This window comes from Macrobrachium nipponense, chromosome 15 (genome assembly GCF_015104395.2).
Source record: "Macrobrachium nipponense isolate FS-2020 chromosome 15, ASM1510439v2, whole genome shotgun sequence".
In the NCBI taxonomy this organism is placed as follows: domain Eukaryota; kingdom Metazoa; phylum Arthropoda; class Malacostraca; order Decapoda; family Palaemonidae; genus Macrobrachium; species Macrobrachium nipponense.
This window is the reverse complement of record NC_087208.1, coordinates 83,326,656-83,340,988: the sequence shown is the minus strand read 5'-3', so window position 1 is coordinate 83,340,988 and position 14,333 is coordinate 83,326,656. Positions and strand designations below refer to the sequence as shown.

Sequence of the window (14,333 nt, the reverse complement as noted above, 5' to 3'; positions counted from 1 at the left end):
ATATTAAGAACTGCCCATTCTGTTAGTTCAAGCTCAAGAAAACCCACTAAAAATGCTTATACATGTTTTTTTTAATAGTTTTATCACAAAACTTACGGGCTGCTCTATGAGCCTGTGCTGACATAAGGCCAGCTCAGTCAAATGCAACATATCACAAAAATTGCATTTAATTATAAAATTGATTTGAAACTACAGTAATATGTGGATATTTCCCATAGAAAAGACTGCGAATATGTGAATTTCCAATGGATAATGGGTTCATACGGTAAATAGAGAAATATGTTAATTCATGAGCATGAATCTCTAGAGTGGAATGACAGTATTTATTTCATAATTAATGGCAATGAAAGCATTTTAATAAGGTAATAAAGGTTTTCATTCACCAAAATCAATTATTAACATGAAACTTTTATATTACGTTCACAATACGAGTAGCCTAGCTGTTGGTCGTAGTTATGACTAGCCTACGAGGTGGTTGTTTATCATCGTGTCAAAAAATTTTATCAGAGGTAAAATATTTTATAACTTACTGTTAGAACCTACGGGGTTGTTATGCAAGTTCTTAAATTATAAAGATGATGTCAGTAATAAATGTAACAGTGCTAAAGGTCAGTGGAAACAAACACCCAAGAAAACTTAACAATATTTAATGCCTAACAAATACAAAATTTAAATCAACCTTTTTGGATGTAACAAATACCATATAACTTAATAACAAGGAAGGACAAATACCAGTCCTTAGAATCACTCTGGATTCCCTAAAACTAAGAAGCTAAGTTCTATCAAAGAAAGAGAAAATAGCAGTTATCAATAGACAACTTATTTAGATACAACAATTGGTGGCCAGACCAAAAACTACCCTAATACTAATTCAAAGGGAGAAGGAAGGCAGAGTAAGTAAAATAAGAAAACAATTATAAGTCCCTAACTTAAACCACAAAGCTAAACACGCAAAAACTTTGTCTAGAAGAAGACTCATTGGGTAACATTATATAGTCCTGGTTCAAATATGGCAAAATACACATATATATAACCACTACATGGTTTTTCTGACATGAGTGAAGACATCCAAAGAGAAACAATATCAGGGCCATGATCCAAACTCCAAATCAGCTAATAGGGCAGGTCATGAACACCAGAGCGATCCTGAACGAAAATCAGTGATATTTTAGTTCTACCTGGCGTCAGCCTCCCTACAGGCCATCTCCCAAGTCCACAGCAGCTGGATAGAGATGTAGAAATGGCAGGTAAATTTCCTTCAGTGCCGGGAGAAAGCGACGGCACCAATGCTCTGAGAATACCTCCTCGTCAGGGAAAGGCAGGAATGGCTCAAGTTGCAGATGACAAGAGTACCTGTGAGCCAAGCTGCAGGTCGAAACAGGAGACACTTGAGTCGTAGGTGACTAGAGAACCTGCAGACAACAGACCAAGGCGAGGGTTCAAAGTGTAGTCCAAAAACAAAATGCCAAATAATCGTCATCCAAAATCCAAATGTCATTAAGCTGCTCAAGCAATAATACCAGGGGGAATGCTCTAGCCCGAACTGAAATCTGTCCGAGCACCAACGTCCAGACATCACCAAGGCGCATTCATAAACACTAGTAAAAGAAGAAAACCAATCGTTAAAATGACAGTTTGATAATATAAACAAACGGGGAGGAGGCGCCTAACTGCACTGAGTAACGTTAAATTAAGCACTTTACTCTAAGCGCTTGAAATGACCAGAACGGGCTCTTAAACTTCAAAAGTAATATAAACAAATACTCAGACAAAGCAAAGGCTATTCTACCTCAAAAGGATTCTTGAAAATTAGTTATTAAACCTAGAAAAAAGGCTGATCAAAATTTACAACAGGCAAATAAAAATAATGTAGTCTTTTCTAGTGCTTACATTATAAATAAAAAGCATTTTAAAAAGGTCAAAAAGCTTTTCATCCAGGAAACTAATGTCTTTTCATGAAAAATGTCAAATAATTTGCTCAAATTTAACTGGTCCAAAGTTGGTACACAGATTTCTTTTTGCATGTCAATCTTTGGAACTTAACCTCCATGTAAAAAGAGGAACTACTGTATGCTAATTTTACTAATTTATAAATGTTTTTTCTAATTTTTTTATCTGGTATAATCGTAATTACAGCTCACACAGTATCATAATAGATAAGAACTAAAATCAGTAACAAATTCTGAGTAGTATATTTGTTGTAGTACTAAAATATTTATGACATCCTTGGATGGGAATGGTGGACAACATTTCCTGCAACATCTCAAGGCAAACTGATCATTCTGTCCTGTACCAATTAACTATTATAGTTGCCGTAAGAGTTGCCATAATTCAATAATGCCCATGGAAGTAATCTTCACACTTTTCTTGCAAAATTCATTCAAACTGTATGGCGCAAAATGTTGATCATCAGAGGTCGATACCCAGACATTACCCTAAAGCTATAATTAGTCATCATTTGATGCCCACTCACAAAGGGTTAATATTTGGAAGTTAGTAAATAATTTTTTAATATAAAAATGCATTTTGTCATGCAAATTAACATAAAAATGCAGTAATTAATGAATATTGCCCATCGAAAAAATCCACAAATTACCAAATTTTCCGCTAATAATATTGAGATAAGTTCTGCAGAAATATTTGTGATTAGGTGAAGCTGTGAATTGTAAACCGCGAATAGGCTGGTAACTGTAGTTGTAGTAGTTGACTGTATTTTAGATTATTCAACCATTAATGTGGTGAACCCTTTGATGTTTGATTGGAATTGTCCTTTCGTCTTTAAGGAACTTAAAATGTATAAAGCCGAGATATCAAAGATGTAAAGGTCCAGTGTTTTTTGCGTAGCTTAAAATCTTAATGGCTTTTGTAATGTATGTTACTTGTGCACTTTCTGCTTTCTGCATCTTATGCATCCTCTTGGGTGTATTTTATTATCACCTCACTGTCCAATTACTTTAGTAAAATCCTCTCACTAAGCTGTATGAGAGTCTAGAAATCACTCGGTAGTCTGCTGTCATAATTTTGGTTGTAACGTTGCCAATTTTAAAAAATGCTCCTTCATGCCAGCTCTACAAGTGTTGAAATTTGAAAATGTATAGGGCCTCTTTGGACTACAGCAGTAGATAGAGCAGACTGGCAGTGAAGTAACTTTTGAAGGTGTACTAGGTTTATTTAGAAACGAAAAGGTTTAAAACATTAATTTTGTTAGACAACTATTGGTATATATCATAACTGTCTTTGGTTGTGGATTCAGTGTATTTTTTATATATACAGTAATATCATGCATGTGATTTTAGTTTTAGAAGTAATGTGCTCTGGTGATTGGAAGGTTTTATTTTCTTTCAGGTACTGTTCGTGCATTTGATCTCACTCGTTATCGTAATTTTAAGACAATGACTTCCCCTCAGCCTACCCAGTTTTCGTGCATTTCCGTCGACAGTGCTGGAGAACTAGTAGTCGCTGGAGGACAAGATAGTCATGATATTTACCTTTGGTCACTGCAAACAGGAAGACTGTTAGAAGTAAGTTTGTTTTGTGTTTCATTGGTAGAAATAGAGCAAATTCATAATGAAACTTCATCTAGCTTTTGTGTCTGTTGTCCTTGTTTCTTTCATTGCTCTTATTATTCAAATAAAAAGTTTTAAATGAATATTACCTCTCAGTGATGATAGCTGTATTCCTTGCATGAGTAGAAGGGCAATAGTTTGTAAAACTAAACAATTAATAGAATCGTTTAGCTTGAACTGACCCTTCCCTTTCAAGTGAATTGCTAGTTCAAGCATCTGTTATTTTCCATCATGGATTCTCTTTGTTGTCAGTCTGCAAGAATGCATTATTTTTAGATTTTGTTGTGAAATTTCTTATTTTTGTCAATATTAGGATGTCCTCTAACGAGGATAACATCTTTAAATGTAGGAACAAAAATTATATCTTTAACAAGCACTGCAGTCAATGTGTAAGTGTTTACATAATAAAAATATGGAATGTTAGTCCATATATATAAAAGATTGCTTGCAGGAATGTGATCAGACTAGAGACGCTAAAGATGACGTATACCATAAGTATGTAGGCTAAGATAACATGCCGTCACCTGTAGTCATTCGATTGTTTATAAACATTGGTCCAAGCTCCCTGCTTGAGACAACTACCCCGACCTATAATTCAAACGGCCTACGTGATCTGTAGCGTGTCTCATTTGTATGTATGTTCATATGTTCGAACTACTGTCTGCTCCTTCATAACTTGTAACAGAGATGGTAGACAGGAGAACAGAGTTAGCTATCGTCATTAGAAGACCTGTACCTCTTTACCTAAGCTTTATTATGTAGAGGAATAGGATTAGCCATCATCATTGGCAGAAGTGATCAAGCTATCGTTATTAGAAGACTTGTACAATCATATCTGATTTTCACCATGTAAAACTTCAGAAGAATATATAATTTTTCATACTTAGTGTTTTCTACAAGAACCTCCTCACCATGAGTTTAACACATCGTCGTCATAACCAACAAGATAATACCGACTTCGTAAATGATCTACAAACCCCAGACACTCCATTGAAGATGGAAGTGCAATACCAACCGACTTAGCGTAATATTATCGCTAGTCTAACATTACCTCATAGGGCGCCTTATCATACAAGGCACAAGCCCTAATATTGGTGGCCAGCGTACCAGAAGAACTCTACAACGTCCTACGAAGAAAAACCAGAATAATAAATCATGTATCATAAGAAGTCAACGACGACGGAAGCAGCAGATTCTTCAAGCAACATAGTGAGCGACTTCAGAAAACAATAAGAACTCTTCAACGACGACGAAAGCAACAGATTCTTCAACCAACTTAGTATCATCGGTTAGTGAATAACTTCAAGAAACAAAACCGACGTGTCCTTTTTCCTACGACAACGCAAGCTTCGTCTCTCATTAGAATCATTCAAGAAAACATCGTTACTGAGCGTTTCCGGCACTGCAAGAAACAAACCGAACGCGTCTGCAGCATCGGATCTTTCAAGGGCTCGAATCATCGAAACAACGCGCACGGGGGAAACTGAAGCCAAACCAGGTCATCCGCTAAATACAGAAGGAGGACCAAGGCCGTGTGTCGTTATCGGAACACCGTGACTTCCCACAAAAGCAAGCTAAGTACAATTTTTTATTCATTTGGAGTAACTTTGAGTGTTTCCTTTGCAGATCGAATTTCGTTATTCCTGTGGCTGAAGTTACGAGACATTCTTAATCTTACTTTTTTACAGAAATTATCAACATCATTGAGATTTCGCTACTGCGAGTTTTTATCTTTGAGTGTCTGTTTCCAGAAGTTCTACTGAAATATCATAATCATATACTATGTTAATTTTATCATTTTGGGTGATTATTAATCCCTTACGTAACAAATCATATTAAACAGTGAATATGCGTTTACGCAGTGGACGTCTGTATTTATACAGATGCATGGATAGGGTCGTTAAGCACCGTAGTGATTAGAAAACACACAAAAACAAGTGGAACACCCGTACAAATCTAGATAAATTAGAGGTAACACTATTTCGGGTCATGACAATAAATGCTCCTTTGCAAGTCCTGATCGCAGTTTTAGCCTTGAGTTTTTTGAGTTATATAAAAATATCGAACCTCAATGACTCAACTTAACTTTAAAAATATGGCTGGATTGCAAGGAATAACATGTCTGTAAAAAACTTTCATCAGGCTAAATGCGCTGACCAGGATCCCTCACTATTTCAAATTTTAGCAAAGAATGAAGTACAAATAGTTAATATTGAATGCAGTAGTGATAACTTGTCTTATTAGTAATCGCAGTTCCTAATAGTTCGTCATTCATTGCTTTATACGTAACCAGCAACATAATGCTAAAAACACACAATACGTTGCCGATGGTAATAAAGAGAAGGATCTTAATTATTAAAAAAAAAAAAAAAAAAATAGAAACAGTAGCCCGTTCAGAATCAAACAAGCAAACTCGGTGACTGTGTCACCTAGTCAAGCGGTCAAGGTCAGTCAAAAACTGCCGAAGTGTTCAAAGCATAGCAAATTCCATACAATAAGCGACTCTAGCAGAGTGGGGAAAAGCGATGTTGGTTCATACATACCGATATCTTTTTGAATTAAAAGGATTTTTCCTATGAAACACACGACCGTATAAAGTAATCAGAGCAGGTTTTCGTTTTTTTTTAATACGTAAGTTATTATAAGTAGTGGTGGATAAAGCCCGACTGTACGCGCCGTAAAAATTAGAATATCTTGTTTATTCCTTTAGTACACGAAATATCCTGTATTTTACGGACTCACCGTCTGTTGTTCAACTTCCCTAATGAGAAGTCCGGATAAGCGAGCGTTTACAGATACCTCTATAGTTATAAAAAAAAATATTTGATCTGTATCTAGTGTAATTGTAAGATTCATCTAGGGGTATACAAAATATTAACTTACATCCTGCAAAATAAGGCGTGTTTATCAAAGGGAAATCCTATAAACCTTCAAACATATTAAAATCCGTTTGAACAAAAATGAGACAGTTAATCAAATAATAACTTATATAAAGGAACTATACATTTGTCTCATAAATCGTAACATTGTTCAAATGACCCAACAGAATTCTCCCACAACCGCAGTCGCACTTTGCACGCAAAATCTCGAGAAGCATGCACCCTCGAATGTCTTAGTGCGTGTAAAAAGACTTTGCTGGGAAATGAAATTTTAATCCTTCCCGACACTCTGAAATATAACGATTTCCGCGAACAAAGCCCTAAAAGTATACATATCGTGGATACGGAAGTTATAAATATCGCATTTTTTATTGTTGCTAATTTTTAATCACGCCCAACCAGTTGTGGATGAATCTCTCTGATAATCTATCTAAAGTAATATCCGTAAAGTCATTCAAGCAGAGGTGATTCAGCAGAATTTTTTTTTATCTTCTACCTGAATACCAGGAAGTTTCTCCACTAGCGAGTGATCTCTGGGAGAAAAAACGGATGTCATTGAAAACAAAATACGGTCTAAGGACAAACATAAAGCTATATACGTACCTTCGCATAGACTCTCAATGAAATTTCAAAATAGAGATAAATGACGAAGTTGAAAAATGTTAGTAATAGGAGTCATTAGGAAATCAAATAAGCCCATATAATTTTTCCCTCAAATGTCATGCCATAAAAGATCGGATTTCGCGTATCTGCGTAGATTTCTGTCGCTTAAACAAGGAAACGACTCCCGATAGTTTCCAGTGCCATGTACCGACGACATCTTATCTCTGTTAGGTTAGAATAAAATTTTTTTTTTTTTTTTTCACCAATTTGGACTTACTTAAAAGCTTTTACCAGATACCATTACCTAAGTGATTGTACCTCATACCCCGTTTTCAGCACACTCAGGGGACATTATCAATTTTTACGTATGCCTCCGGCTTACGTTGCACCCCAATTACAATATAGTGTTTGGAGACTTTTAGGGGATACCCTACATGCCTATATGGATGATCTTGTAATCTTTTCTAATACCTTAGAAGTACATTCACATAAAGTAGAGCTAGTGCTACAGAGACAAAGACAAATAATCTCAGAGTAAAATATCTAAATGTGAGTTTTTTAAAACCGAACATGTTTATCTAGGTTTTATGTGTCTAGTCAAGGTCTTAAAGTAGTCCATGGTAAGGTGTCGGCTATTCATAACTTTCCGTACTTATTAACGTAAAAGGGGGAGGGGGTACAGCACTTTTGCGCTGTAGTGGGTATTACAATCGTATGTAAATATGTAACACTTCAATCATACAGCTCCTTTAACAGATCTTACGAAGAAGAGCGTAGATTTATTATGGTCTGAAAAGCATCAACAGGCGTTCGATATCTTAAAAGCGGAAAATGCAGCTCACCTAACTTAAAAATCGCTGATTTAAATAAAGAATTTTTTTTATTGCAACAGACGCCTCAGACCAAGGGGTAAGAGGGATACTACTTCAGCAATATGATAAACAGTTCTTTCCTATAGCTTTTATTCACGTAAACTAAAGCCCTCTGAAAGTAAATATGCAGTAATAGGCAAGGAAGGGCTAGGTATCTTTAACACTAGTACATTTTAAGTTCATAATCTATGGCTATCCTGATAAAGTCCTTACTGAACATGAGTCCTTTACCGAGTTTTTCAAAGGACTTAATCACAGTCCAAAAGGAACTCGGTGACAAATGATCATTCAGGTCTTTGGAGCCAAGATAAGATATCTACCTGGGAAAGCAAATATCATAGCTGACGCATTATCCCGCAATCCCGCACCATACAGCAAAGAACCATTAATTAGACTAAAAGATATAGAAACATCCGTGCCTATTGTTAAAACCGTATCTAAACAAGAAAATTCCTTAACCCAAGAGATCGCGACCATTGAATATCTGGGTTGGAGCGCAGAACTGTTACAAACTGAACAAAGCAAGTGTCAACAGTGATAAGCAAAACAATAAACACCAAACAATAAACACTTCGAACGGAAACAAGGTCAGCAGCTAAGCAAAACCAATAAACACTTCGAACGGAAACAGGGTCAGCGGCTAAGCAAACCAATAAACACTTCGAGCAGAAACCCTAAAGCAAAAATATATTTAAAGTATGTGTATCAGAATAATGTAATCAAATGTAATATTATATGTAGGACCGTGACGAGGAAAACCCGAAGAACACAGCAGATGACTAACGACCAGGTAGTAATAATAATCTCTTTCATACCAATCGTCATAAACTGGTTGCATTCCGTCATCCAGGGTTCCCTACTATGTCACAGAAAGCCAAATCACTATTTTACTGGCCTACAATGCTTACAGATATAAAAAAACACATAACTAATTGTAACCCGTGTCATGAAAACAAGGGATACACTAAGACACCTGTCAGTTTAAGGGCCTATCCTGTGCCAAATCAATCCTTGAAAGAATATACGTAGAATTATTAACAGAATTACGAGTCTGACAGAGGGAATAAACACTTCTTAGTGTTAATAGTTCCTTGACACGTTATATAGAATTAATAGCACTAAAAACAAACACCGCAATTGAGTGCGTTAGGAATATTTATGAGTGCTAAATCAGTAAATATGGAATTCAACACATAATAATCTGTGACTCGGGTGGTGTAAATCAATAATAATCTCCTTAACACGTTGTGTGAATTCCTTTCCATTAAGAAAACCATAATATATTTTATCGCCCGCCCAGAGTCAATCGGTTTGGTAGAATAACTGATAATTAAATAGGAAGTGTCAATGTCTTACGAGTTACAACTCGTGATGTTGGATCCGAACTGGATTATAGCGGCTCTCGCGGTTTTAAATACCTTTATCATTCATATCTCGTATCTGTAGAAATGATACCGCAAGTAGCCTTATACGGTACGCCGCTAGAACACTTTTCCACATATTCAAGCCAACCATTAATTTATCAAATCTTATATATATATAAATAAATAAAATATACATATATATAAATATATAAAAAAATAAAAATAAATAAAAAAATGGATACAAGTGGAGTCAATATAATACACTCCGTAAGAAGTCGGAAGGGTTACAAATTATAATAAAAAAGGAATCACGATAAAATCAATAAGCAAAACGTAACCATAGATAATTAAATATCCATATATATGCGTAAAGATTTGAACTCTAACTTAACGCTTTAGTAATGACAAATAAGCTAAAAGTTCAAACACATATCAAAACCTACTGACATATTGTCTGTCCCGGTGATTTATATTCGTAGTCAATGTAAAAAAAAAAAAAAAAAAAAAAATAATAATAATAATAATAAATAAATAAATAAATAAAATAAAATAAAAGAGATTTTAAAGTCAGGAAGTCTAGAAGTGAAAATGTTATCTATGAAATAATATATATAGAATTTGTATGGAAACCTTTTTCATTAGTTTCAATAAGGAATATTTAATTTAACATAATCATGCAGTTTTCCAACATGAAACTAATATATTGTTCAAATTTTGGTACTGTTTTTTTTTTCAGACATTCCTTTCGTGTGGGTCAGTATAAAAGATAATAAATTTATCCTAAAGTCGTATTTATTGCAGCAAGTAACGTAACTCTTAGCTGGCTGAGAGCAATCTCCTGCCAAGTGACGACGTCATCATTGCCGTATCAGCATTTGTTCCTTTTAACCTCAATAATCTGCTTACACAGGCTTCATCTGTGTGTCGTCTCTGCTTGCAAAACAGATTGACTGGAGAAAGGAATGCTTAGCCCGAACTTCTCATGGGCAAGGCAGACGTTAGGTACAAGTGTCTATCGGTGTGCGCAATGCAACTTTAGCTAAGGAGTTGCAATAATTTTAAAATTAATAAACAAAATAAGGAAATAGAATTTTTATAACATCAAAATGAATTAATTTTTTCTGAACCTCATAGACATTTAGAAGTATCACGATATGGATATGGAATATTTACTTGCAACATTAGCCTATTACAATTCAAGTAAAACATTCATGGGAAAATGTCACATTTTTCTTGAAAAACCCAAAGTTTATTTAGAAATTAGTTACATAGTGGGTTTTTTTTTTCGTTGCATCTCCTACCTATTAATAAAGTTTTTAAAATTAACCTCAGAGGATGCGCACGAGAAAATTGAATATGAAACTTTTGTTAGGGCACATAGAATCATGATTAATCTTCTCTTTGACTCTTATGTTGCCTGGCAATCTTACAATTAGCTCCGTTTTCCACTTCTTTGTCTAGTAATTCACTACCAGTAATATCGAATTTTCTTTGGGATTTGTATTGATATCTGTTTATTTTTTATAATTATGGATATTTTTACAGTCCTCATAGACCTGGATAGGTTCACTCATTGTTAATGCCATGGATAAAAAAAAGTTTGTACAGCGGACTCTTTTGAATTCCAAAATATCAGCGAATTCATGTGGGTTAAGTCTGGTCTAAATGGCTCTCTTCCCTCCCCTGTATTTGGATGTCGTCTGAATTTACTTTGCCCTTGTGACAAGTATAATTTCACTTGCAGGCTGATTAATGGAACCTGGTTACAGTATCCTGCAGTACGAGAATTTCACATCGAAACTTCAAGAAATCGTTCGTCGCAGCGGACGACTACAGTCAAGTAACAACCGCCTACAATGTGAAAGGAATTTCATGGACTTCTTCGACCGACACCGTATCTCGTCGTTAATCTCGTTTTAATGCGGAATGCTCCGGCGGCTGTCGGAATCGACTACGAATGGGACATACTTCCGACAATTACGACCCGAAGGATATTCAACTCTACTTTGCTGGCGAAGGACTCGTGCTGGGGATGTTTTTTTATTCATCGTGAACGTAATCGTGTAGCTTAGGATGCAGAGAATAAGTATGAGCGCAAAAATAGAAGGACGTTGGTCCGCCCAGGCAAATTTTCCCCCTTGTTTTAACCCTGTGAAAATAGGCCGTTTCATTGGGCCATAGGTGGTTGTCTGGAACTGTGTAATGGACGAAAAGTTGTTCGAACGTTAGTTAAAAGTGAAGTAGTATAACCTCGGTCATGTATCCTATATATATAAAGTATCATGTATCCTATATATAATTGATCATAAATAACAGAGTCGAAATATATCTTTGCGTGCACGCAATAGGAATCTCTATATAAATGATCATAAATAACAGAATCTAAATATATCTTTGCGTGTACGCAATAGGAATCTATTTAATGTGCACATATATTAATCATACTTATATGAATCCATATACATATGTATAAACAAATCAGGTAGCCTATAATCAATCTGTTACTTTTTATCTTACCAATATCTGCAGTTATATGAGTTAGTATATTGATTAATGTATCAGATATATAACATTTTGCATAAAAATCAACGAATCAATCAGCATAAACATTAATAATTTTATCAATTCATATATGAAATATTTTATCAGTTAAAATATGATTTTTATCATGTTAATCTTCATTCTATGCAATTATCAGAGTACATTAGTATTTTCTGTAGCATATGTATCTTAATGAGATGAAGTGAAAAACTGTATCATTATATATCCGTGATCACTATTATTTACCAATATCATTGTTTTATATTTTATTACTTGAATCAATTCATGTACACCATGAATTTTTATTTACTATATATATATATATATATATATATATATATATATATATATATATATATATATATATATATATATTTCATATATATTCACATAGTGTCTGTATCACACTCCTATAAGTCAAATGCAAGTCAAGTTTGAGTAATATTCAGTAGCTGGTTTTGGTAGCTGACCGAGCTAATGTAAGTGTTTACATAATAAAAATATGTTAATCTTCATTCTATGCAATTATCAGAGTACATTAGTATTTTCTGTAGCATATGTATCTTAATGAGATGAAGTGAAAAACTGTATCATTATATATCCGTGATCACTATTATTTACCAATATCATTGTTTTATATTTTATTACTTGAATCAATTCATGTACACCATGAATTTTTATTTACTAATATATATATATATATATTCACATAGTGTCTGTATCACACTCCTATAAGTCAAATGCAAGTCAAGTTTGAGTAATATTCAGTAGCTGGTTTTGGTAGCTGACCGAGCTAATGTAAGTGTTTACATAAATAAAAATATGGAATGTTAGTCCATATATATAAAAGATTGCTTGCAGGAATGTGATCAGACTAGAGACGCTAAAGATGACGTATACCATAAGTATGTAGGCTAAGATAACATGCCGTTACCTGTAGTCATTCGATTGTTTATAAACATTGGTCCAAGCTCCCTGCTTGAGACAACTACCCCGACCTATAATTCAAACGGCCTACGTGATCTGTAGCGTGTCTCATTTGTATGTATGTTCATATGTTTGAACTACTGTCTGCTCCTTCATAACTTGTAACAGAGATGGTAGACAGGAGAACAGAGTTAGCTATCGTCATTAGAAGACCTGTACCTCTTTACCTAAGCTTTATCATGTAGAGGAATAGGATTAGCCATCATCATTGGCAGAAGTGATCAAGCTATCGTTATTAGAAGACTTGTACAATCATATCTGATCTTCACCATGTAAAACTTCAGAAGAATATATAATTTTTCATACTTAGTGTTTTCTACAAGAACCTCCTCACCATGAGTTTAACACATCGTCGTCATAACCAACAAGATAATACCGACTTCGTAAATGATCTACAAACCCCAGACACTCCATTGAAGATGGAAGTGCAATACCAACCGACTTAGCGTAATATTATCGCTAGTCTAACATTACCTCATAGGGCGCCTTATCATACAAGGCACAAGCCCTAATAAATGTATTAATTAGCCAGATGAGACCATGAATGATTTTTTAAAAGTATATAAGAGAAGTAGAGAAGCAGATAAGAATAACAAAAGATAGAAAAGAGATTCTTCGGATGCTAGGACAGGAAGTGATGATAAACTTTTCAGGTTTTCACCTTCTGTCAATTAGTAGCTCTTTGTGCTCTTTTTGCTGTTTATCCAGCAATCCTTCCCCCTCAGAAAGTAGTCGTCTACTCTCAAAGTTCCCTGCATCATTCAGGATATGAGGTTTGGCAAGTTAGAAGCCATTGTTGCCTGCTGATCGAATTGAATTGTCTATTTTTGGGTTTCCCCTTGTGGCAGAGGAAGTGCCATCACTTGCCCTCCTTGTTGGCTATGACTTAGCCACTCCCTGTGATGCTCCTGCCCCCCCTCACTGTTGGAAAGCATGGTATGTCTGGTAGTGGAAGCGGTTTGTGTCTGTTGTCTTCTGCCCCCTGACCAACCCCGGTATATGTCACATACAGGTTGGCACTCAATTGCTGAGGAATGCATGTGGCAAGATCAAAGTTTGGGTAGGCAGGAGCTAGGTAATTTAGGTGAAGATTCTGTTTCACTGCCCTCCAATCTTCCCAGGAAGCTTTGTACTAAAAATCCCTGTTTGGGATCCTTTTCTGGTTTTCCAATTAATCCTAAACCTTGTTTGGTCACATTGTCCTTGCAGAATGCTACAGCAATGCCTAGGAGGTGTTCTCCTGGCACTATACACTCACCTTTGTCCTTTTGGTTCCCTAGGAAGGGGTGGCAGTGAGGCTGGTTACGTATGTTCATCTTCATACCATTTACTTGACATGTAGGGATTTGAGTTGCTGGCTTTATCTTTTGGTCATTGTATAATTAGCACTAGGGTTTGCTGCACTTCTCCAGCCACTTATCCCTGGTAAACATGACATATGTCACAGATACAGTGCTCCCCCATTTTATGAGGGAATAGGTTCCAGAACTTACTGTGGAAATGCAAAATCTGCAGAAATGC

General features: G+C 35.4%; 1 protein-coding gene across 1 annotated transcript in view; it reads left to right on the top strand.

Moving 5' to 3' along the window:
- Window positions 1-14,333, top strand: part of LOC135195086 (periodic tryptophan protein 2 homolog) — a 351,391-nt gene that overhangs the window by 106,670 nt on the left and 230,388 nt on the right. Inside the window, 1 exon segment of the mRNA XM_064221465.1 lies at window positions 3,346-3,521. Within this exon segment, the coding sequence (XP_064077535.1) occupies window positions 3,346-3,521 (176 nt within the window).